Source organism: Eublepharis macularius, chromosome 9 (genome assembly GCF_028583425.1).
Source record: "Eublepharis macularius isolate TG4126 chromosome 9, MPM_Emac_v1.0, whole genome shotgun sequence".
Classification (NCBI taxonomy): domain Eukaryota; kingdom Metazoa; phylum Chordata; class Lepidosauria; order Squamata; family Eublepharidae; genus Eublepharis; species Eublepharis macularius.
This window is the reverse complement of record NC_072798.1, coordinates 53,750,936-53,773,995: the sequence shown is the minus strand read 5'-3', so window position 1 is coordinate 53,773,995 and position 23,060 is coordinate 53,750,936. Positions and strand designations below refer to the sequence as shown.

At 40.7% G+C, this 23,060-nt stretch overlaps 1 protein-coding gene across 1 annotated transcript in view; it reads right to left on the bottom strand.

Annotated features, from left to right (window-relative positions):
* Positions 1–22,512, bottom strand: part of SLC6A15 (solute carrier family 6 member 15) — a 29,631-nt gene extending 7,119 nt beyond the window's left edge. Inside the window, exons 1-7 of the mRNA XM_054988807.1 lie at positions 22,224–22,512; positions 18,820–18,977; positions 17,757–17,883; positions 10,553–10,734; positions 4,275–4,385; positions 340–581; positions 38–230 (exon numbers count right to left, since the gene is read on the bottom strand). Of these exons, the coding sequence (XP_054844782.1) occupies positions 38–230; positions 340–581; positions 4,275–4,385; positions 10,553–10,734; positions 17,757–17,883; positions 18,820–18,977; positions 22,224–22,512 (1,302 nt within the window). The remainder of the gene's footprint in view (positions 1–37; positions 231–339; positions 582–4,274; positions 4,386–10,552; positions 10,735–17,756; positions 17,884–18,819; positions 18,978–22,223) is intronic.
* Positions 22,513–23,060: the final 548 nt, after the last annotated feature.

Genomic DNA, 23,060 nt, shown 5'->3' with positions numbered 1-23,060 from the left:
GTACTTGTTGCCCCAAAGACTGAAGAATCTTTCTAACCTTGTCAAGTTCCTCTTCAATTAGGCAGGGTTTCAGATCAAGAACAGAAAACTCTTCTTCTTTTACTTTCTTGATCATATCATATACCAAATTATAATCTTCTGCTGTGATGTTAACAAAATTAATATGAGGAGGTATCACAGCCCGGCTAACATTGCCTATCTCCAGAAGTTTGACAATCTTTTCAGAATTTCTGGAAAACACAAGGAAATATAGATACACATAATCAGTCCCACAACTCACCGTGTACATTCCTACACAAAATAGACTATAAAAATGGATAAAGAAATGAATATTCATACTGGATAATGCATTTCTCATTTATGATATTTGCTTTGAAGCCCAGAACAGCAAACACCACCAAAGTTGCCAGCACAGAAGTGAAAAAATTGATGAAGGACACCAGAACAGCATCGAAATGGCAGTTGTTGTCTCTCTTGTTGTAGCTTGAAAAGGCAATGACTCCACCAAATCCAAGCCCTAAGGCAAAGAACACCTGAGTAGCAGCTTCTCTCCAGACCTTGGGCTCCAGCATTATTTCAAGCTGTTTGAAATTAGACACAATAGATGTCAGCTACAAAATACAGCATTTTCTCCCATATGGAGAGGCAACAAATAATCCAGGAAGATAACCCACATCATCCTCAATCCTAATCCCAAGAGTCTAGTCCAAAACTGAATATAAGATATACACCATTGAATAAGAGACATTATTTTTTTTTTATCTGAATTACAGGTTGTTCAAGAACACCTGTTCTTGACAATCAGTGTTCTCTACAATCAATTATTTTTTCTCTTTCTTAACAGTCACCAATTCTGTGAATGTTTTTGTTTGCATGACTTTCAAGTGTTGGAATGTTTATGAAATGGCAACAATTATTTGGTAGACTAGCAACTAATACATGTGATAAAGCAAGATGGACAGGGTAACCAAAATCAAGTGGTATACATTATACATCCGTATTGCAATTCTAAACAGAGTTACATTCTTTTCAATCTGTGACTACAAAGGATTTCGAAGGGCTTAAATCTGCTTGAACTTCATTTTTAGTGTGAAAGCACACAATGATAAACAGGAGAACCACTTTGAAGTAGAATTACAGTACAATTAGTTTGAGAAAAATACTGTTAGTCATTTGGAACATTTCTTCCTCTAAATAGGTAAAATTGGAATTGTATAAAAATTTCTTGATATTTTTGGAAATTCAAATTGTTTTTCTGTAGCTTCGCTTCTTCCCTTGTTGTGTATAATAATCTCCAGTAAAGGGAACTGGGACAACTCATTTTGAACAGGAGATGTGAAATTTTGAATATATTTTAGGTGTCAGTAGTACTATATAGAGATAACCAAAAAGCTGAACACTGTTATTTACATTATTACTGTTTTTTTTCTGAAAGCAAAAGTTTTGGCTCTACTATTCCTACATATTCTCCTACATATTTGCAGAGCTAAAAACAGATTATTCTATAGAAACATTTAGTAATATAAAAAATCTACACGGAAATATAGAGACACTATTTACAGTGCCCCAGATACAAATCCTCACACATGTGGTCATACAAGTGTTTGCTCACTAGATGGCGCTAACTGTACATTATTAATTCTTTCTGAATTTCCACCCGTTGCTGGACAGAGTATACTTCTATTTGCCAGTTGCTCTGAAGCACTTATTTACATCCTAGCAAAATTTTCCTAAATTCTCTAAACACATGGAAATAATTACTACTGATTTCAATGGAATTTATTTATTTCCCTGTGCTTTGGATCAAGCCTTAAAATCCCATCTACCATCTAACTGAATAAAAGCGCAATCCTATTCTGTTTAAACGGAAATAACCTATTTCTGTTTAAACGGAAATAACCCACATATTTCAGTGGGGCTATTACCCCCACTGAAATACGTGGGTTATTTCCGTTGAAACATACATGAGATAATTCTGTAAACTAAAATCAGAGGACAGGTGACAGCGGATAACAGACAAGCCAGCACTGTTTGTATATAAACAGTTGCATACAATTTGCGACAGCGTTAGAACTTCATTTCTAAAACGCAATGGCTCCAATCCCGTGTCCAGTCATGTGCATGCAAGTCCCACTAATTACAAAAGAAGAGGGTTGAGCAGGATATAGGATTACCACCATTCTCACCCGTTCCTTTCTTATCAACTGGGTTATTTTTAGATTAGAACACAAACTATTATTAAAGGCAAATAATTAAAAAGAATACTAATTAAAAATAGGAATTTACATTATTTGTATCACAGTCATAATTCTTTATATAGAGATTTTTTGCATAGCAATTGTATTATTCATTTTAGGCCTCATATATGGAATTATCTCGAGGTCTCAATACTGAACAACACACAAAAGTTACAATATAGAGCTTTGTTATACGTTACTCTTGAGGAAATCTGAAGAGAAGTGAAATTACCAACGTCTCTCTAATTGTCTTGTGGGAATAACATACCCCAGGGAGGAACAGGCCTCATCCAAAAGCCATGGAGAGTAGCAGAGAAGGCCTAGTCCCAGGAACAGATCTTTTAGTATTGTTAGTGCTTCTGGGATTGTGTGCATGAGGGAGCATGAGGAACAGGCGCATAGAATTATGGTAGGTGAATTTATGACAAAAGATACAGAAGGCTTTTGTGGAGGAAACGTTACCTATGCAACCTCAATATCAGCTATTTGTTAATAAAATATATAATAATAGTAACAGTGTGCTTATATAGATATTTGTCTATGTTTCCAACCAAAAAACTTTCCTAAGATCTGATAAGGCACAGCCAATGCCAAAGTTATCTTAGATTTATAAAGAATGTTGGAAAGATGGCCATGATTCCCCACATGCCAAAGAATTAGGATTAACTCAGCCCAATTCAGCCGCTGCTTTTGACTTCCTGTGTGGCTTTTCCTAAATCTCTTAATCGTGCCCCTAGCTTTTTCATCATTAAAAACGAGTAGTATTTCCATTCTTCTACTAAATCCTTGTCTTTAACAAAGGGAGTGTCTTTTAATAGGGATTTATAACTACTTTGTAAATGTGATCTTGACTATGGACAGATGACCTATCCACAATGAAAATTAGAACCGTGGCTAAAAACAACCTATTAGAAGATGCCAGCAACTCCTCTAATATTCCAACACAGAGTCAGATTTCATGACTTCCCACTGGTCTCTTGCCACCTCTTTCTCTTGATATTTTCACACGAACTCATTTCCCTTGTTACACGAGAAGGTTCACATTGAATCTACAAGCATGTGTGTGCACATGCATGAAACTGAGGATATGCGATTCTCAGACAGTACAAATTGCATATCTTGAGCCGTTCAATAAAAGTGTCTTAAAAGTCAAAATATCTAGAAGGCATACAATATGGGACAACAGAGACTAGAACTACAAATAGATAGCAGATAGTCATGCAGATAGAGATAGTCAAAATGAAATTATTCTTTGATGTAGAACCACTTTTTTAAAAGCATCCTAGTCCAATCTTCTCTCAAAATTATAGCTAGGATCATGAGGGGAGGGTCTGAGGGGAGACCAAACTGGAAAAGGACAGCAGTACCCAAGGCAACATGAGGCTCTTAAGGAAAATGAAATTGTATTGGTTATGGGATGTCTGCTGGGAAAGGAAAGAAGTGGTGGGAAAAGGATACCGGAAGACAGCAGAACATTATGGTAGTGGCTTGATCTTTTATATGGCTCTTGTTATTTGTCACTTTTGATATGTACCACTTAGGAACTATGGTCAGCTGTACAACCAAAACAGTATCACTTAACATAAATTATTTTATTTGGCATATGGAGCTGTCTGGAAACATATTCGAGATCACTTAATGAAGATAAGTCATCCCATAGTAAACTATCCTATTGCTTTGATGGTGATCTTGACTGGAGAGTGGTAAATGCATAAATGTACGGTTGAAGTGTGTGGATGCTTTAAACATGCACTCCACACATAAGAGCTGCTTCTCCTTGCTGAGATCCCATATCCCTGGGTAGCACCCACTGTATAGGGACGTTCCTATTACCTGTGAAGGAAGGCTTGTTTAATGGTATAAACAGGATGAAGTTTTTCTTGATCTGAAACAATTTCTCACAGCAGGTACACTCTAAATCAATAACCTATCTTCAGCTACTTAAATATATTTTGGTCCTGAAGCAAGATCAGAAATCATTCAGATGTAAAACCACGTCAAATGAAGGCAAATCGTTGGTGGCAACCAGGTACATACCTTAGGGGTGAACATATGACGAATGCCATCCAGTGAACCATTTAAGAGCAGCCCTCTGATTAGAAAGCATATAAGTACCACATAAGGGAAAAGGGAGCTAAAATACATGATCTGAAAAATATGAAAGGGATGTTACTTTGTTTCTCGCCGTTTGACTATTCATGCTTATAAAATCCAGATACCTCAACAAATAGAGTCAGCTTGAATCCACAGATGATAATGCTGTTAACTATCATTATTTATTTCTTGTATTCTTCAAAGGAAATAGTATACTTAGCAGCTGATATTCTTCAGTGAAGAGTTTCAAAGGGAGACTCCAGTGAGAAGCTGCTGAGCTGAAGTCTCCATGCCATGCTGTTAGTCTTGGATTCGGTAGGAGACAGCAATGGACCTTCCAAGATTATGTACACTATTCAGATTTGCCATCTTTAGCTAATTCATCAGCAGTTCAGAGAGGTCCCCACTCACCCTGACCAGGCTGTTTATTCTTTTGACTGGATCTTGTGGAGACCCAGCGTAGCTACCTAACAGCATGGCTGTTCAAATGGCTGAAAGCAAACAAACTGAAACCGAAGCCAGACAAGATAGAAGTGATCGTCATTGGGAAGGCAGAGATCTTGAAGGACATCATACTCCCCACTTTCAATGGATTTCTTCTGACCCTGCAGGCTCAATTAAGAGCCTGAGGGTTATACTGGATCCAGTGCTACTGCTGGAAAAACAAATTTAGGCAGCTGCAAAAATGCTTTCTACAACCTCAGTATATCCTGGAAGATGTGCCCCCCACCCTACCAATCTGGCCTCTAGACTTGACTACTGTAATACCGTACATAAATCTCCCCTCTAAGTTAACTTGGAAACTTTAGTTGGTGCAGAATGCTGCAGCTCAGTTGTTACTGGGAACTAGGAGGAGCATGAATATTAGTCCGTTCTGCAGTTACTCCACTGGCTATCAGCTACTGAGCTCAATTCAAGGTGTAGCTATCACACACAAAGCTCTTCATAGCCTTGGTCCAGCATATCTATGGGACTGCTTCTTCTCTATGTTCTGCCACAGCAACTTCACTCATCTGAACAGGGCCTTCTGCAGGTGCCACCTCACACATGAGTAAATTCAACAGCTGCTCATACACATGCATCCTCTGTGGTGGCCCCCACCCTATGGAATGGCCCAGTTGAAGAGGTCAGGAAGGCTTCCACTCTCCTGACTTTCTGCAAAAGATGCAAAACTGAATTATTCAAGGGTTTTTTTTACTCCGATAGGAGGGCTGTACTGTAGGGAAGAGGTCCCCAAGTGATGCATCAGTAAAGGGACTATAGACTCACTTTACTTCTATGTACTGTTTGTTGCTGTAAGTATGATCCTACTGGATTGTTTATATGTTGTTTAATATGTCAGTATTAGAATTGCTTATGCTCTGTTTAGCACTTCTTCAACTCTGTATCAGATTCCTGCTAGTTTTAAATCTTTGCAAATTTGCAGTTATATATCCTATTACGTTGTTTATTAAAATGTCTTTGAAATTGACTGTACTCTCACGTTTTCTAATCTGCCTTAAATCTCAGTGAGAAAGGTGGATTAGAAATAATTAAAATGAATACATTGTGCTGTGCAATTTAATAATAAATAATAGATAATACACTATCACCTGGGATATCAGGTGTTCTAGTAATTCCCTCCCTCCCCCACACGTGCTGTTTGTAGCTTTGTTTACATGGTGTTTTTCTACGTAGGGACAGGCTTGGGTAGTTTCGCCATTGCTGTGGGAGTTGCCAATACAGTGCAATAGCAATGGGGCTTTTACATGGCAGGTTTCCCTGTGATTTCCTTGGCTTAATCTTCCAGCAGCTGCCACTCTCCCCAGCACACACATCACTAAGGTTTTTCAGTTGTTTTTTTAATTGCCAATTGGATATCATTATCATCATATAACAATCTGTATCAGGTTCTGTGACTTCCCAGCGGTAATTTTAAAAGAAAAGTTGCTAATACCTTTCATTGCAAAGCTATAAGGGGAAATGCATATCTCCATAACAACAAAAAAGCTAGAATTTACTTTTAAAAACATGAAAGCTGAGGCTTCAGAGAACTCAGTACACAGTTATATCATTATAATTGTATAATAATATCCAACTGCTGATTTAAAAAGAAAAAAAGCTTTCCCATGTTTGGAAGAGGCAATGGCTGCAGCAGGGAGAGGGGAAATGGCCGTCATGTGGGCAGGACTGGGAACATCTGATTTTCCCATCCATATACCAGTCTTGCCAGCTTTGCTGCAACCTTTCCCAAAACTTCACAGCAAAACAGGTTTGGGAAAGATTGGAAAGAAAGCTTGGGAAACCTTGGGAGGTGCACAAATGTACCACAAAGCTGTGAGGGAGCAGAGGAAAAAACTACATTCATCTGGTGCAGTGTAATCTCACCAAAACTTATGCCACAATAAAGTTATTCACTAAGATGCCATGAGACTCTTTGTTACTTTGAAGTGCATTTACAGACTGTAAGAAATCTTGGTGCTTTAGTGTGATCTGCATCAGTGTACAGAGAAATGTAACGACAGCCAATGCACGGACGGGAAAAGAGGAGAGCATTGCTTGAAAGAGCAGAGAGTGGAACATGTTCCCAAGGGTGGCTCACAGAACGCTCTGCATCTAAGCCCTGAATAGATCCTCTTCCAGAACTAGCTATATTTTAATCATTCCTCGCTATATTCAGTCATTCCTATTGCTGAGATAAGATTTTAAGAAGTGTCCCATGATCTCTTGCACAACCTAAACACCTGGGAAGATGAAAGCTAGAAACAAGTTTTTCTAAAACCAACAATCCTTAGAAAGCCACGGGGAATTAATCATGTTCAAGTCCCACTGTAATGAAGCTTGCAAAAGAGAAGCAACCAATGCACTGTACTTAGCTGGAGCAGCTTTTGTAGAAAAAATACCCTCCTTTATTTATTTTTACTAGTCCACATACCAGAATGACTCAGTTCTCTTGCCCCAAGGGCAGGAGGTCATGGTAGAAGTTCCCATGTGAGTAGTTAACTTCAATGCATAGTTCTGAGAACACATCACCATTTGATTGACAAGTCAGGACCACTTGCAAAAGAACAAGAAGCATATATAATTTCCTCTGCAATCATTTACTTTTTAACCTGGGACACCTTACTGCAAAGGTCAATCAAATAGAAATATATCTTGTGCATGCCTCTTAAAGAATTCTCTTTTCCAATTACAGTGGAAACCGAAATACGAGACTTTAGGCATACTGCCACATGGTTGAGATCAGTCATGGATGGATCTAGCATGGTATACATGCATTACCAAGTGAGAAGCAAACAAAAGAACAGGGGAAATTAGGAAGAGAGGCTTACTTGGAAACATTTTCTCCTGTTATTTACTAGGGAGGTGCATTTTGGATATTAACTAATCAACCCCCCGACCAATTGGTATAGGTATAATTAATCTACATTGAAGAAATAACAAAAGTTTATAAGGTTCAGAAGCATTTGGAACTGTCAACTTGTCTGGCATGCCTGTCTTGTTTAGAGTCCATAGGTGTCATAACAGATACAGTAACTTAGAGTCTCTCTACATGAGACGCTAGGGCACATGGCCGTCAAGTGTTGGGAGATGCAATGTTAGCTGGGAAGCGAAGTTTTGAAAGGTGGAGCCGGTGGAGATCGCTCCAGAAGGGACGGATCGCTTCAGAAGGGACCTTATTATCTATCACGGAGCTGCCATTTAAACATGTGTGTGGAATTATCTCCAGAGCAATTTGCTCATTCTTAGATTGACAACAGTGTCATCTGTGAATGTGAGTCTCTCTACACGAGACATCTGACATGTGAAGAACACGTGTTGAGAGATGCAATGTTAGCCGGGAAGGATAGTTTAAAAAGAGCTGGCAGCAGGGCAAAGGCTTTGCTATACACTGGAGCTGTGTGAAGGGGCTGTGAAATGCCAGAAAGAAAATTTCAGTCCATTATAACCTCTCCAGGTCCAAGCCCAGCTCTGGAAGGCAGCTCCAACCCATTTCCATTCCTCGCTGCCTTTTGGTTGTGATCCCACACAGTTTTAGACAGGAGAGGCGAAATTGACAGAGCCTTCGGGGAGGCAAAGATTAAATTAATAAACCCTCTGGGAAGTGATCTCTGCTGGCTCTGGCTCTTAAACTATGCTTTCTGGCTAACATTTCATTTCCTTACACTTGACAAACACACACCAAGTTGTCTCACATGGAGAGACTCTGACTGCACTTTTAAAAGCTTAGAAGTGTTATACAAACAGCTGAAAGACTGTGAAGGGTTAATTCTTCACAGAAACAGAGAGCCTGGAGTGACAGGCTACTCCATGGAATCTGACTGGGTAGCATGAGCTGAACAGAGAGAGGCTTCTGAACTGGATGCTGGGGAGAAGGGAGTCTGATTTCAGCCCTAGCTGAGAAGAGTTGAGTACTTTCAGAATTCAGCCCTGGCTGAATAACACAAACAAGAGAACTGGGGGAAAGCTGACAAGGAAGTTTTGGAAGTAGGTGAAGACTCTCATTCGGGCCAAAGAAAGGGGAAAGATCTAGTGAGAGGAGAATTTCCCAGCCCTTTCAAACAGGGAGTTAGCTCTGAAGAATGAAGAGATCCCTGGTCTGGCATGGTTAGAAACTATCTTTGGAGATATTAAAGGTCAGTTAAAACTCAAGATGAGTACTGCTGTATCAATAGAAGGGATCTATGTACTGGAGAGAGGGAACCAAGCCTTCTGGAAACCAAAAAAAGTAAGAGAATACTCAAAGAAAGTGTACTAGAGTGTTTGGGAAAACACTGGAACAAAAGCCTCTCAGTTTGTGCATGTACAGATTTTACCTCAGAGTTATCTATACTGAGTTACTTCAGAAATTTTCCACACCTGATTGCACCTAACACTTTCCCTCTATGTTAAGTAACATATTTTGAATTTTAAAATTCCTCTCGTGTCATTTAAAGTCAAAAGGCAGGTTGGGCCATACCATCCTATGCAGTTCTACTCAGAATTCTACTCAAGTCCGCATGAGAACCAGTTTGGTGTAGTGGTTAAAGTGTTAGACTAGGATCTGGGAGAACCAGGTTCAAATTCCTGCTCTGCCATGAAGCTTGCTGGGTGACCTTGAGCCACTCACACACAGCCTAGCCTACCTCACAGTCAAGTCAAGTCAAGTCAGCCTTTATTGGCATATAGCAGCAATTCAAGTTATCCACTTACAAAAGGAAAGAACAAAGTTAAAAGATTGCTGTATTACAAATACAAAAATACCTCACAGGATTGTTGTCAGGATAAAATGGAGGAGAAATATGTAAGCCACTGTGGGTTCTCATTGAGAAGAAAGATTAAATACTATAAATAAGTAAATAAATAATTCTCAATGCAGCTTATTCTCAGGGAAGTATTCTTAGGATGCCTGGAAGTAGCTGAGAAATATTCAGTTAATTGGTCATTAGTCCTTACACAGGCTTGTGGGATTTCTTATCTTGATTTTGTTGTGCTGTGCCCCGTCTTCCTGGCTCTTATGAGCTCTAAGCCCTTATTCTTTTTCCATGCCCTGATTTCTGCTGCTTCTATCTTCTTCAAGTATAGCCACATCACCTTTCTACATTACAGCCCTCCTTGGCTCACATCTTTGCATAACTTCCTGCCTTCTTATTCTGGTGTGATCCCTGGATTTTCATGTGCATCTTCCCAATTGCATGTCCAAAGTGGCTGGTCTAAAGGTAGTGGGTTATTTCAATTGATTGTTCACCGTCAGTTACCTGCATATCCCCTTATGGATTACAACCCAACACATGGACTCCTCATTTCTCTTGGGATCTCCTGTGGCTTGGTTATCCTGAACACACATCTTTGTCACTTGACCTGGCAATTTGATTGGTTTGTGGATCCAACCCAGATACATAAAAGAAAAACAATTTGGAGAGCCACCTAGCAATTCCATTCTTCTTTGTTAAATTACATGTGTGTATAGGCATTACACTGAAAATGAGATATAATTATCAGCAGAATCTATAGCAAATGGAAACAAAAAGGTTCTCATACCGCAACACTCCCTCACTCTTTTTATCCAAGGATAACTTCTGTATTTAATAGACTACAATTTTAATGCTTATGTACCAACATTTCCTGACTTGGGATTACAAAAAGGCACAATGAGTCATAGCTTCCAGCCTGCCCATACAGACTTTACGAGAGGCTAGGTAAAGGGGTGTGGTGAGTAAGAATTCAGGTGGGAAATGTGAAGAAGGCCTAGGCAGACTCACCTTGCCTGAAGACTGGATGCCTTTTATCATTGCTAGGCACACCATCACCCAGGCAGCCAACAAGCAGATAGTCATTTTCCAGTTTAGACCTCCGCTCTCTGAGAGAGAGTTGGAGATATTGAGTGCTTCTCGGTACCAGTAATAGGTGGTAGCAGAGCTTTTTTCACACTCTGGCTCCACAACTGCCAAAATAGAAACAAACCCAGAATCTGTTACTTTCGGACAGAAAATAACACACAGGTAATTACCCAAGCATTCAGAGCAAACTCAGACAAGTTCTTACAAAGCTTAGTGCCCTCATTTACAAAATATGTGTACTTATAAATTTAATAACTCAGGAAACTAAAGAAGCTTTTATTTTACTAAGCTGGCATAGCAAAGTAACTGCAATATACTATGCAACCCTTCTATGCCCATGTAGCAAAATAAGCAAACGCATAGGAGAGCAGGGCTCCTAATCCTTTAAGATTCATGTATAAATTAGCCATCTTTTAAAATGGCCCCTCTAGCACTCCCCTTAATATCACTTTCATCTGCAAGCAATTATCAGATGGATGTTATTTAGCTTCATGCCATAGAAAACTTCAACTGTTTTCACACATTAAATTTCTAGTACAGCAACGTTATTTGTGTAAGAAAGAGATTCCTGTGTGTCTATTTTATTATTAAAATGAGAGTTTGGGAAGGGTTTATTTATATACAATTAGGCATTAATGCAATGAAAGTGAGCCTTGCTTTTGATTCTCATTGCATTGACTCTAATTATCAGCGTCATTTCTTTGAATTGTGGAGCAATTACTGATCTACATGTATTTACCATAACATGAAGCCTGATCTGTATGAACGTTTATCATTAAGTAAATTCCACTGAATTCAATGAATTTACACTAGGGTAATTGTGAAGGATTAAGGATTAAGTTACATCTCAATGTAGATAATACAGTTTTTGTAATGAATATAAGCCAGTCTTCGACTTCATCTACATGGACAAGATTTTCCATTTCCTTGTCAATGTCACTGTAAATTGCAGAGGCATTCGCACTGGCAATGGAGCATTCACACATGAGTTTTGTGTTCACTTTCCTCCATCAGGTGCCATTTTCCCTGCCAAAACCACTTTTTAAAAAATAATTGCTAGATTACTATCATATATCTAATCCTAGGCCATACAATGTGAATCAATAGATTACAAAATGGAGATGGGGACAGACAGGGGATTTCTCTACAAACCTGAAAAAAGTCTCAAGTTTGCAGAAAAATCTGATTTTTTTTTTTAAAAAACCATCAACTGTGAATTAACATTTTTTCAAAATAACAGAAACACCACCTGTACCTTTAAGGAAATGCCAACTGAGCTCTCAGTGGCCATTGTGGAGGGTGCTAGGCAACCACAACAATATTGCTGAGTCTTGCAAGTTTCTGTAAAGCAAGTGTGGACCTATCCCCCCTTCTGCTGTCATGTCCCTTGATTCAGGACAACTCACTAAGGACAAGCCTAGCAGCAACCACTGAAGACGCACTACCCACATCACTTGGCCCAGCAGCCACTGCGCAACTGGGCCTGGTCAGCACATGCCACTGGGTGTGGCCCACAGAAGCCAGGTGCTTGCCAATGGCCAAACTCCTGGTGATTCATGCCTCTTGTCACTGTTTGCCAGCTGATTGGTGGAAGGAGGCATGACCTTCAGCAGGAGGAGGCAGAGTGGGGAAATGGGCATGTTTGCAGTCCTAGTCCGTTCTGTCACTCCCAGTGTGACCTGGATGTAATGGTATTGTGCCAAGGCCAATTCTTAAAGAAAATGAAACTATTATATTTTGAGTCAATTCTTAAAGAATCATTCCTGGTGCAATGTGGTTGCTTCCAAGTCATGCCAGAAGTGACATCATCAACTGGGGCCATGAGCACATATGCACCAAGAACACAGGTAAGTGCCTGCTGCCCCCCCCCCAATTCTCATGCTTACCAAGGGGTACCTGGCTTCCCTAGTCTGACCCAGTCCCACTGGCAGCCGCCATGCCCTGGTGGCAGCCACTTTGCCACTGTGCCCAGTCCTGCAGCCAAAGATATTTCCAGGGAAATGCGGCTGGGGGAGGGAAGGAGGGAAAGCTGAAGACAGAGGTGAAGATAAAGGTAGTTTGGTTGGCAGGTGGGAAAAAGAGAAGGAAGCAGGAAAAGGGAACGAGGAAATAGTGTGAGAGGAGGATACAAGGGAAAATGAGATTCCACCTTCAAGTCCTTACAGCCTCCCCCTTTATAGTGATATAACGTTATAACTAGAGATGGGCACGATCTGCATTACGATCCAAAAAAACCCACGATAATGGGGATCGCGTGATCGTGACTCAGCGGATCATGATCGGCCACGGCCAACGATCCAGCGATTGGGAGGGGGCTGGATCGAGGCTGGATCGTGTTCGGATCGGGAAGCCAGACACTCAGGTGCCAGTAATCTATTCCCGGGGCAACGGAGCCAGGGGAATGCCTGAGCTGTGTTTCCCCTCCTTCTGTCGCCCTGGAAACCCAAATGGAAGCCCAGCTCTCCTTGATCAGCAGGGCTTCCTTCCAACCACGGAGCAGCAAAGCAGTCACCAGTTGGGAGAAGACACCCAGGGGAGGGAGGGGGAAGGGGGTGTTCTGTAGCCATGGGCACTCCAATCTCATCCCTGCAAACCCTGATAGGCAGCTCTGACGGCCAAACACAGACAGCCAAACACAAACACAGATGCAGCCGGCATCACCCACCGTTCTTTTCTCACCAGCGTGCTCCTTTTTGGCCTGGTGGGTGGGCACATGGGGGGTGCCACTGGCGACCGGCCAGACCCCCTGCCCCCTGAGGGGAGGCGGCTTGTCACCATCTCCCCATGCCCTCCAGGCCCGGTGGCCGCTGCCAACACCCACCTTCCCACATAGCTGGGAATAGCAGCGCACCCCGCTTTGGCCTCCACAATCTACGATTCATGATGCACGATCCACGAATCGGGAATGGGAGATGATCGGTGTGGATCGTTTAGTCAGGATTGTCACCGGCACTGATCCACGATCAGCTGGATTGGCAATTTTTTTTTTATCATGCCCATCTCTAATTATAACTCTAGCCCATTTCGCTGAAGAAATATAAAGGGGAAAGTGTATCACAAAAAAGGCCTAGAAACTTATTATTTTTTTTTAATGAAAACTGAAAGTCAGAGCATGGGAAAAGATCATTAGGACAGTATAATGTTATGATGGCTGCATGGGAGCTTATGCAAGAAGGCAGGGAAAACAGCCTTCAGCATGCCCTACATTAACTGTAGGGATGCTAACTTCCAGGTAGAGCCTGGAGATCTCCCAGAATTGCAACTCATTTCCAGACTACAGAGACCAGTTCCCCTGGAGAATATGGCTGCTCTGGAGGGTGGATTCTATGACATTATACCCCACTGAGGTCCCTCCATTCCCCAAACCCCACCCTCCCCCAGGCATCACCCCCAAATTTCCAGGAATTTTGCAATCTAGAGTTGAGAGTTGACTACCATAATCTTTTTGGAAAATCATATCAAATCATGTTTGAAGAAGATCAGAGCAAAGCAGGGGAAAACTCAGAAAGTGAATAACGAGGGGATGACATTGTGGGGTTGCCGCACTCCAAAGCAGATGCCAATCTGGATCAGGGCGGATCAGCACTGCTGATTTTGCTGGATCTGTCAGCAGCGTTTGATACGGTTGATCATGAGCTTTTGACCCACCGCCTTGCTGATGTGGGGATTCAGGGGACAGCACTGCAGTGGCTGGTCTCCTTTCTCCATGATCGGGGACAGAGGGTGGTGCTTGGGGAGAGAGTGTCATCTCGTAGGCCACTGGTATGTGGTGTGCCACAGGGAGTGATACTCTCTCCATTATTGTTTAATATCTAAATGCGCCCCCTCGCCCGGCTGGTGCGGAGTTTCGGGCTTGGGTGTCACCAATACGCGGATGACACCCAGCTTTATCTGCTGTTGGACGGGCGGCCTGGATCGGCCCCCGATGCCCTGGAGAGTGCTTTTGAGGTTGTGGCTGGTTGGTTGAGACAAAGTCGGCTGAAATTGAATCCCACGAAGACGGAGGTCCTGTATGTGGGTCGTGGGGAGATGGCTTTGGGATCCCGGCTTCCTACACTTGATGGGGCAGTACTTACACTGGCCCCGAGAGTTAGGAGCCTGGGGGTGATTCTGGATTCCTCCCTGAAGATGGAGGACCAGATCACTGCAGTTGCCAGGTCTTTCTTTTATCATCTTCGGCAGGCCAGGCAGCTTGCCCCTTATTTGTCTCCCCGTGACTTGACTACAGTGGTCCAAGCAATGGTCACCTCTAGGTTGGATTACTGTAACGCGCCCTACGCTGGGCTTCCCATGGGCCTGATCCAACGGTTACAGCTGGTACAGAATGCAGCAGCGCGGGTCATTGCTGGAGCACCGGTGTGGGAGCATATTACACCGGTGCTACGCCAGCTGCATTGGCTGCCAGTGGAGTACCGAATCAGGTTCAAGGTTTTGGTGTTAACCTACAAAGCCCTACGCGGATTGGGACCGACGTATCTGAGGGACCGTCTCTCACCTTATGAGCCCCAGAGGACTCTCCACTCTGGTGGAAAACATCTTTTAAGTGTCCCTGGCCCTAGGGAGGCCCGCCTGGTGTCGACCAGGGCCAGGGCCTTTTCAGTCCTGGCCCCGGCCTGGTGGAATGCTCTGTCTTGCGAGACAAGGGCCCGGCAAAATTTGCTTGCATTTCACCAGGCCTGTAAGACAGAGCTATTCCGCCAGGCATATGGTTGATGCCGGGCGGTGCCCCCCCCCCGTGGAGGGGGGTTAAACTATCGCCCCTATGCAAACACAGAGGCATGTATGAACTACTATGCAGTATGAACTGTAATATTTAATGCTTTTAAATGTTTTTAATGTATTATTTAATGCTTTTAAATGTTTTTAATGGTTGGGTGATGTTTGTATTTGTTATCCGCCCTGAGCCTGCGAAAGCGGGGAGGGTGGAATATAAATATAATAAATTAAATTAAATTAAATTAAATTAAATTAAATGTGGAGAAAAACGTCCATGTGGAAACAACCTTTCCTAAGAGCTGGGAATATGTTATAAAACTCCTATATGCAAATGATAAGCAAAGCCCTAATAAGCATAGAAATGTTTTAATGAACTATATTTATTTAGAGACATGAAGTTCAATTCTGGTGTGACAGAAAACTCCTATGCAATATGATATCAACAGAAATACTCTAGAGTAAATGGTACGAGGATAATAGACAAAGGATGTGAATGACTATGTACAGAGGAGTTGTCACTTTTAAAAGATAGTGGAATACACCCAAAACTTAAATCTTATTCCTGAATCTATGTATATTATATAAGGAATGTCTGTCAGTTTAGAATAACAAACTGTTTGAGTGTATTACCTCACAAGGAGAGTTTGTGCAACAGTTTAATGTTTATCTACATATTTGCTTCAGGCAAAGGAAAAATATTATTAGAATTACAATTAAGATGTTTCTCTTACTATTTAGAGATCAAAGCATGTGGTGGCCAAGAGATAATTAAAGCTCAGAGATAGATGTCATGTACTTGTGTTTCATGATATGCCAAACTAGGATTATTTCATTATGGCTGTGAACGATTGCTTCATAAATTAACAAGAATTAGGCAAACATAATACAGTCTGATTATTCACAGGTATTTCACTGTTCCATATAGGGTTTCAGGAAAACTCATTGATCATAATAAAGAAAGCATTCAAGGGAAATTAAATATAACTTTTACCTACTGACGTCTATGTCTTTTGTTCAGATGGTGAACTAAAGCAACAGGAAATGCTTGGAGGATAATACAGAAAGATTTCATAGCTTGCTCCTTACCATTTCAAGCAAAACAACACAATGTTACTATTAAAAATAGCTAAGTAAATTTACAATTTAAATTTTAATTTTGCCTTTGGAGATAGTTTAAATAAACATTATTCAATTACCCTGTTTCCACTTTTGAGCATTTTGGAGTTATAAACACTCTGATCTCAATTTTGAGAGCACTGTCCTGCATGGATTTAGAAGGCTGCAACTTTGCTTAGGTTTGCACTGCTCATATTTTATTTTGCTTTCTTAGACTTACTTTATCATGAGTCCCATCATACCCATCTTCGAGATGAATCCTAAGAAGGCTTACTCAGAGGCAAACTACATGTTACGGCAGCCCACATCATTTTACAGAAAAATCTGGCCGTTTAAAAATGCCATGAAGACATTGTCTGTAAATAATAGTCACATTTGCAATGCAATTCTAACCAGAGTGACTCCAGCGTAACTCTACAAACCTAAGCAGAGTTACTCCAGTCTAAGCCCATCAATTTCAATGGTCTTAGACCGGAGTAATTCTGCTTAGGATTGCACTGTAAGTCCACTAGACTGGAGGAACTCTGTTTAGGATTGCACTGTTAATTACCCATGAATATTTTCCTTATTAGAATCATTTACAAATCCCATGGCATGGGAGAATCAGGCAATCTAGTACTGAAACAGGGTATAACTTGCAGTTTGGCTCTCAATAATAAGCCCTATCTTATTCAGTGGACTTACTCCCTAGGACTGCTACCTTTATCAAATAAGGCTAATAGTTTTAACTCTGTTGCTATTATTTGAAAAACACACGGAAGGGGAAATGGTCAAAGAGTAACTGCACAGAGGAGCTATGAAAGTCTCTCTATATTTAAATATATATTATCATTTAAAGCAAACCACAAACTAGAAAAACAGAAATGGTATACATTTTTCTACTTTCTATTTTGTTCAGTTAGATAAAGGATTTACATTGTATATTGTTGAAGGCTATCACGGCCGGAGAACGGTGGTTGTTGTGGATTACAGTGTCACACTGTGACACTGAGAGATCTCTGTCTTTTGGTGCTACACCTCTGAAGATGCCAGCCACAGCTGCTGGCGAAACGCCAGGAACTACAATGCCAAGACCATGGCTATACAGCCCGGAAAATCCACAACAACCATCGATTTACATTGTATATCAGACAGTAGTTTGGAAGGAAAGAACAGAAACATGTTTTAACAATACCTGTGGGAAAACTAAAGATTACTATTCAAATCTTAAACAAAATCCTAGGAAAAAACCAGAAATTGAATTAAATGAGTCTGGATTAATATGTAATTAAAATTTATTGTATTCAGGACTTACAGGGATGAGAAGAATTTTTCACCAAAGGACACTGGTCCCATGGTAACGGGTGCTGAAAGGACTGAGAAAAGTAAAACAAACTCCAGCCAATGATGACATTGTAGTAAAGTGCCACAAAAAAGCACACCTATGGAAAATGCAGAACATTTTAAAATATCATTATTTTTGTAACTATATAGAAATTCAAAATAATTTTTGAAAGAATTGCTGAAACCTCAGCAATTATTAGCTTAGGACAGAACATATTGGCTATTCTCGTACCGTGTCACAAAACCATGAATTTACCCCATGTTTCAAGTTGATATATAAGTGCAAACGTTTATGGCTGGGACGTCAATCTTATACATGTAATAGCTTACAGTCCACAGAACTGATATAGTAGCTTATTGGTTCTCCAATAGGAAGTCCAGGCACAATGCAAGAGCAAACTGGCTGCCTTGAACAGGCGCTGGAGCTGAAAGCTGCCACAACTGACATCATTAGTGTAGTTGTCCTAGTGCAACACCGTTAGGGAATTAGAAAGCTTAGTCAAGAAATAACATGGCAGACAAAGGGGGGTAGAGATAGGCCCAATAAAGGCCCATTCAGTGGCCTCTACAGCTGCAGCATCAGCATACGCAGTATATGGATGTATTTTCAGTAAATCCTTCTAGACTGTTTAATCTTAGATATAGAAGAGCTTTTTGGGTTTGCTCCACCTCCTGAGAATAGGGTGGACTTTTAGCTGCCATAGCACAGCATGTTGTAAATCCAAATAATAGCCGCATGATCTGGTAATAGGGCTAAAAAAAATGGGAAGTATTTGCATAATCTTTTTTTTTTTTTTGCTGTGGGCACTCATGCTGTTTTAGAGTTTTATTCTGTAGTGCCTTAATCTTTAGTCTAAACAACTGGAATGTGTGTTAATTAGTTTCACTGTTACATGAGTATTTTCACAGATTCTTTCCTTTGTATTAGAACATAAATCTTCAATACTCGGCAAAACACAAATCTTATCCTGTAACAACTTGAAAAGCAAACTTTAAGTTCCAATAACATTTTAAGGTAAATTATAGCTACTTACTACACAGCTTGCAAATCCAATTCCACCAAGTTTGGGGCTGATATAATTCCATACTCCAATACTTCCACGACGGATTCTCTGGCCCACTGAAAGCTCCAGGAAAAAGAGTGGTATCCCTATTACCAACAGCAAAATTAAATATGGCACAAGGTAGGCACCTGTCAAGACAAGATGTTGAGTAATCATTAAGATACATAACATATAATGCATAGCAAATCTGTAGAACTGCCTGCTATGGTAGCATCTAGGCTTGCTGGTCAACCACAACGGCCAGTGCTGGAATCCTACTCTGCCCAAATCAGAGTGTACATGGGGCAAGTCTTCTTAATAGTAAGGCATGAAAATCAGAGATCACTTTGAGATCCATAGCTTAGTTCAGCAACAAGATGGGTAAGATCATTGAGAGGTGGAAATTGCACATAAAACAACAGAGAAGATAATAACAGAGTGAAATGAACAACCCAAGCATGGGAAAATAGCTTGCAAAATAAAAGTTGAGAAGTGTAATCCTTCCTGCGCTTTTCTGAAACAGATGGTCCAGAGTCCTTTTGGAATCAAGAATGTTTTGCAACTGGCAAAAAGGCAGAGAGACTATCTAGTACAGCAGGAATAAGGAGTTCATTCCTGGGGTTTCTGCTCAAAAGAAAAGCCAGTGCTCTAGTTCTATGGAACTGGAATATGGTATCTGGACCCAGAGTGAAAACTAGAAATACTTTTTGCTCCCTTTTCCCAATTTAGTGCCATGGTTAAGAGAAGCATGACTCTAATCTGGAGAGCCGGGTTTGATTCCCCACTCGTCTACTTGAAGCCAGCTAGATATCCTTGGCTCAGTCACAGCTCTTCCTAGCTAACAACCAATCAAACAGTTTCAAGTGTTTAAATCCAACCAGACACGCTAAAGTATATGATCTTGATCCAAACAAATCTTACCATAGAATGCCTAATGATGCTAGGCTGTGTGTGTTTGTGTGTATGAGTGAGAGAGAGAGAGAGAGAGAGAGAGAGAGAAGAATCTTTATAGTAAATAATAATTTGCAGTGAAATTTGCAGTGATATTCTAAGTAGATCCTTCTACACTGAAGTCAATGAGCTTAGAAGGGTGAGACTCTGCTTAGGGCTGAATGGTTAATCAGCTATGTATGAACTGTTAATCAGCTCTTCTATATTACTGCTGACAGATATGAACCATTAAAAGACACAAGTGAATAAAAAGCAGCCTCTACCCACATTGTATTTATATATCAGTTCTCTACTACCATTTACGTTGTTCAGTTTTTTAACAATAAAAACTAGTTCTTTACCACTGACTAGGTGACATAAACAATGCAAAGTACAGTAGACAATTCAGTATTTTGAGTACCACCACCACCCCGGCCTTATATATTTCATAATGTAGAGATAATACTGCCCTATTTTATAGGGCTGATTTAACAATTGATGAGATTATGCAGGTGAACAATTTTGAACTCTTACCCCCCTCTCCAAAAAGCTTTCCATGAATATTGTGTTTGTTATTAAATTTGAATAGGTAAATTTACATTGATATAATTCTGTGTGCTCCCTGACCTGGATGGGCCAGGTGAGCCTGATCTCAGAAGCTAAGCAGGGTCGGCTTTGGTTAATAATTGGATGGGGGACCTCCAACGAAGACCAGGGTTGCAGAGGAAGGCAATGACAAACCACCTCTGCTAATCTCTTGCCATGAAAACCTCACCAGGGGTCACCATAAGTCAGCTATGACTTGAGGGCACTCTCTGCCACCAATTCTATGTGTGCATGCATTTGTGCTGCTGTTTATCCTTTTCTTAGCAGGAAAGATCTCAAGGCTGACATTTCACATTGTCTTCCCTTGAGAAAATATTTCAGTTGCAAGAGCCAAATTGGAGGCCTTTACTATACAGTTGCCAACTCTAGGTTAGGAAATTCCTGGCAATTAGGAACATGGAGCCTTGGGAGGGCAGGGTTTGAGAAGGGGAGGGACTTCAGAGGGGTATAATGCCATACAGTCCACCTTCCAAAACTGTCATTTTCTCCAGGGGAAGTGTTCTATATTGCCTGGAGATTAGTTGTAATTCTGGGGGATTTCACCTGGAGGTTGACAACCCTACTTTCCTATAATTAGCAGTCCAATCCTAAGCAATTCTAAACTAATTGATTTCAATGGACTTTGAAGGATGTTGCGCTGCTTAAAATTTGACTATAGATCAATATGCAAGTGAGTGCCCCAGTAGACCCAAATTCTTGTACTGTCCCCTTATCTGTGAATGTGCAAAAAGGGGCAGAGAAATTTATCGAGTGAGTGAAACCAAACTCAAGAGAACCTACTCCTTTTTCTCCTTCTATAAAATAGGCTGGTGTAGATCATAGGAAGTACTCCAACAGTGCAAGCCTAAACACTGATTTCAATGGGCTTAGACCAGAGTAACTCTGCTTAGGATTTCATTGTAAATCTTTTAAAATTCAGCTTGCTATTATGAACATACAACTTATCCCATACAGATATAAGCAGGGATTATATCTGAACATCTAGAACATGTAAATATACTTTCTTCTAGCACAACTTGGATGCATTGTTTCTGATACCTAGATAACATTTTTTTCACAAATTTATGTTGCTTGCAAAGTAATATGATCTGTAAATACCCTCATTTGCTGTAAAGGCAGGAACATTCTGTAATTATGAGAAATCTAATAAGTAAGAAGCATCAGGAAGCTACCAAAGGCCTGTTTTGCAGCTACCAGGATAATATTTGTCAGTAATCCAAACTATTTGAGGGTGTTTATATTTAAATTTTATTGACAAAGAAAAATTCTACTGAGAAAGGGGTTTAGAGTTGCCTTTTGCAATATGTGTGTGTGTGTGTTTAACAAAAATCCTAAAGTATGAGCATCTTTTTTAATTCTCAGAAGTAATTTGGGACAGTAGGAAATTCTAACTACCAAATCCTAGTCACTCTTTGCCATCTTTACTTTTCATATTTATTGGTCAACAATCACTAAAATGGCACCATGATGCCTGCAATTTTCTTCCTGACACATGCTTGCTTCTTGGATTTTAAGAAGAAAATCCAAAGGGTCTTAAATGAAAAAAAAATAGGGGACTTCCACTTGTACCCTATTAGCAGCCTGTAGCGGAGAGTGCCCTCAAGTCATAGCTGGCTTATGGCAACCCCTGTGGGATTTTCATGGCAAGAGACTAACAGAGGTGCTTTGCCACTGCCTGCCTCTGCAACCCTGGTATCCGTTGGATATCTCCCATCCAATTACTAACCAAGGCCGACCCTGTTTATCTTCTAAGATCTGATGAGATCAGACTCACTTGAGCTAAGTCAGGGCTATCAGCTGCCTACCTAGCATAAATGAGCTTCAGCTAGCATGATCAATGATTAAATACAGACTCTTACCTCCACCGTTTTTTTGACACAGATATGGAAATCGCCATACATTCCCCAACCCTACAGAAAATCCAACTTGTGCAAGAATATACTGAAGTTTGCTGTTCCAAGCTGGTCTCTCATCTTCTACATCAGATCCCTCTTCTACATCTACATCTTTATCCTCCTGATCATCAACTGACAGCTCACTCTTCTTGAAAGCATCTTCAACAGAGTCTTCATTTGATAGGAGATCTTTAACCGACTCGATGACATCATCATCTATTTCTCTTTTTACAACTTTGCTGTTCTTAGGCATTTGCAATAAAGAAATGGCAATGCCAGGTTAGGTTCACTTAAGATAGCCTACTCAGTCAGTATCTTGCTTTTGCAAAGTCAAAAATGTTTGAAATTGGTTTGAATCACTTGAATGAAGAGAATGTCAACTTTGTCCTTTTGTGTAGCACGATCAACAGAATGGAGAATTTTTTTCTGTGTGCGCTTGCTCTAAACATAAAATACCTGTAAAAGAATTAGCAGTTACATGAAACTCCAAAGATGATGATGATGATGATGATAACAACAACAACAACAACAACATTCGATTTATATACCACCCTTCAGGACAACTTAATGCCCACTCAGAGTGGTTTACAAAGTATGTCATTATTATCCCGACAACAAAACACCCTATGAGGTGGGTGGGGCTGAGAGAGCTCCAGAAAGCCATGACTAGCCCAAGGTCACCCAGCTGGCTTCAAATGGAGGAGTGGGGAATCAAACCCGGTTCTCCAGATTAGAGTCCCGCGCTCTTAACCACTACACCAAACTGGCTCACCAAACTGGCTCACCAAACTTCAGTGGCTA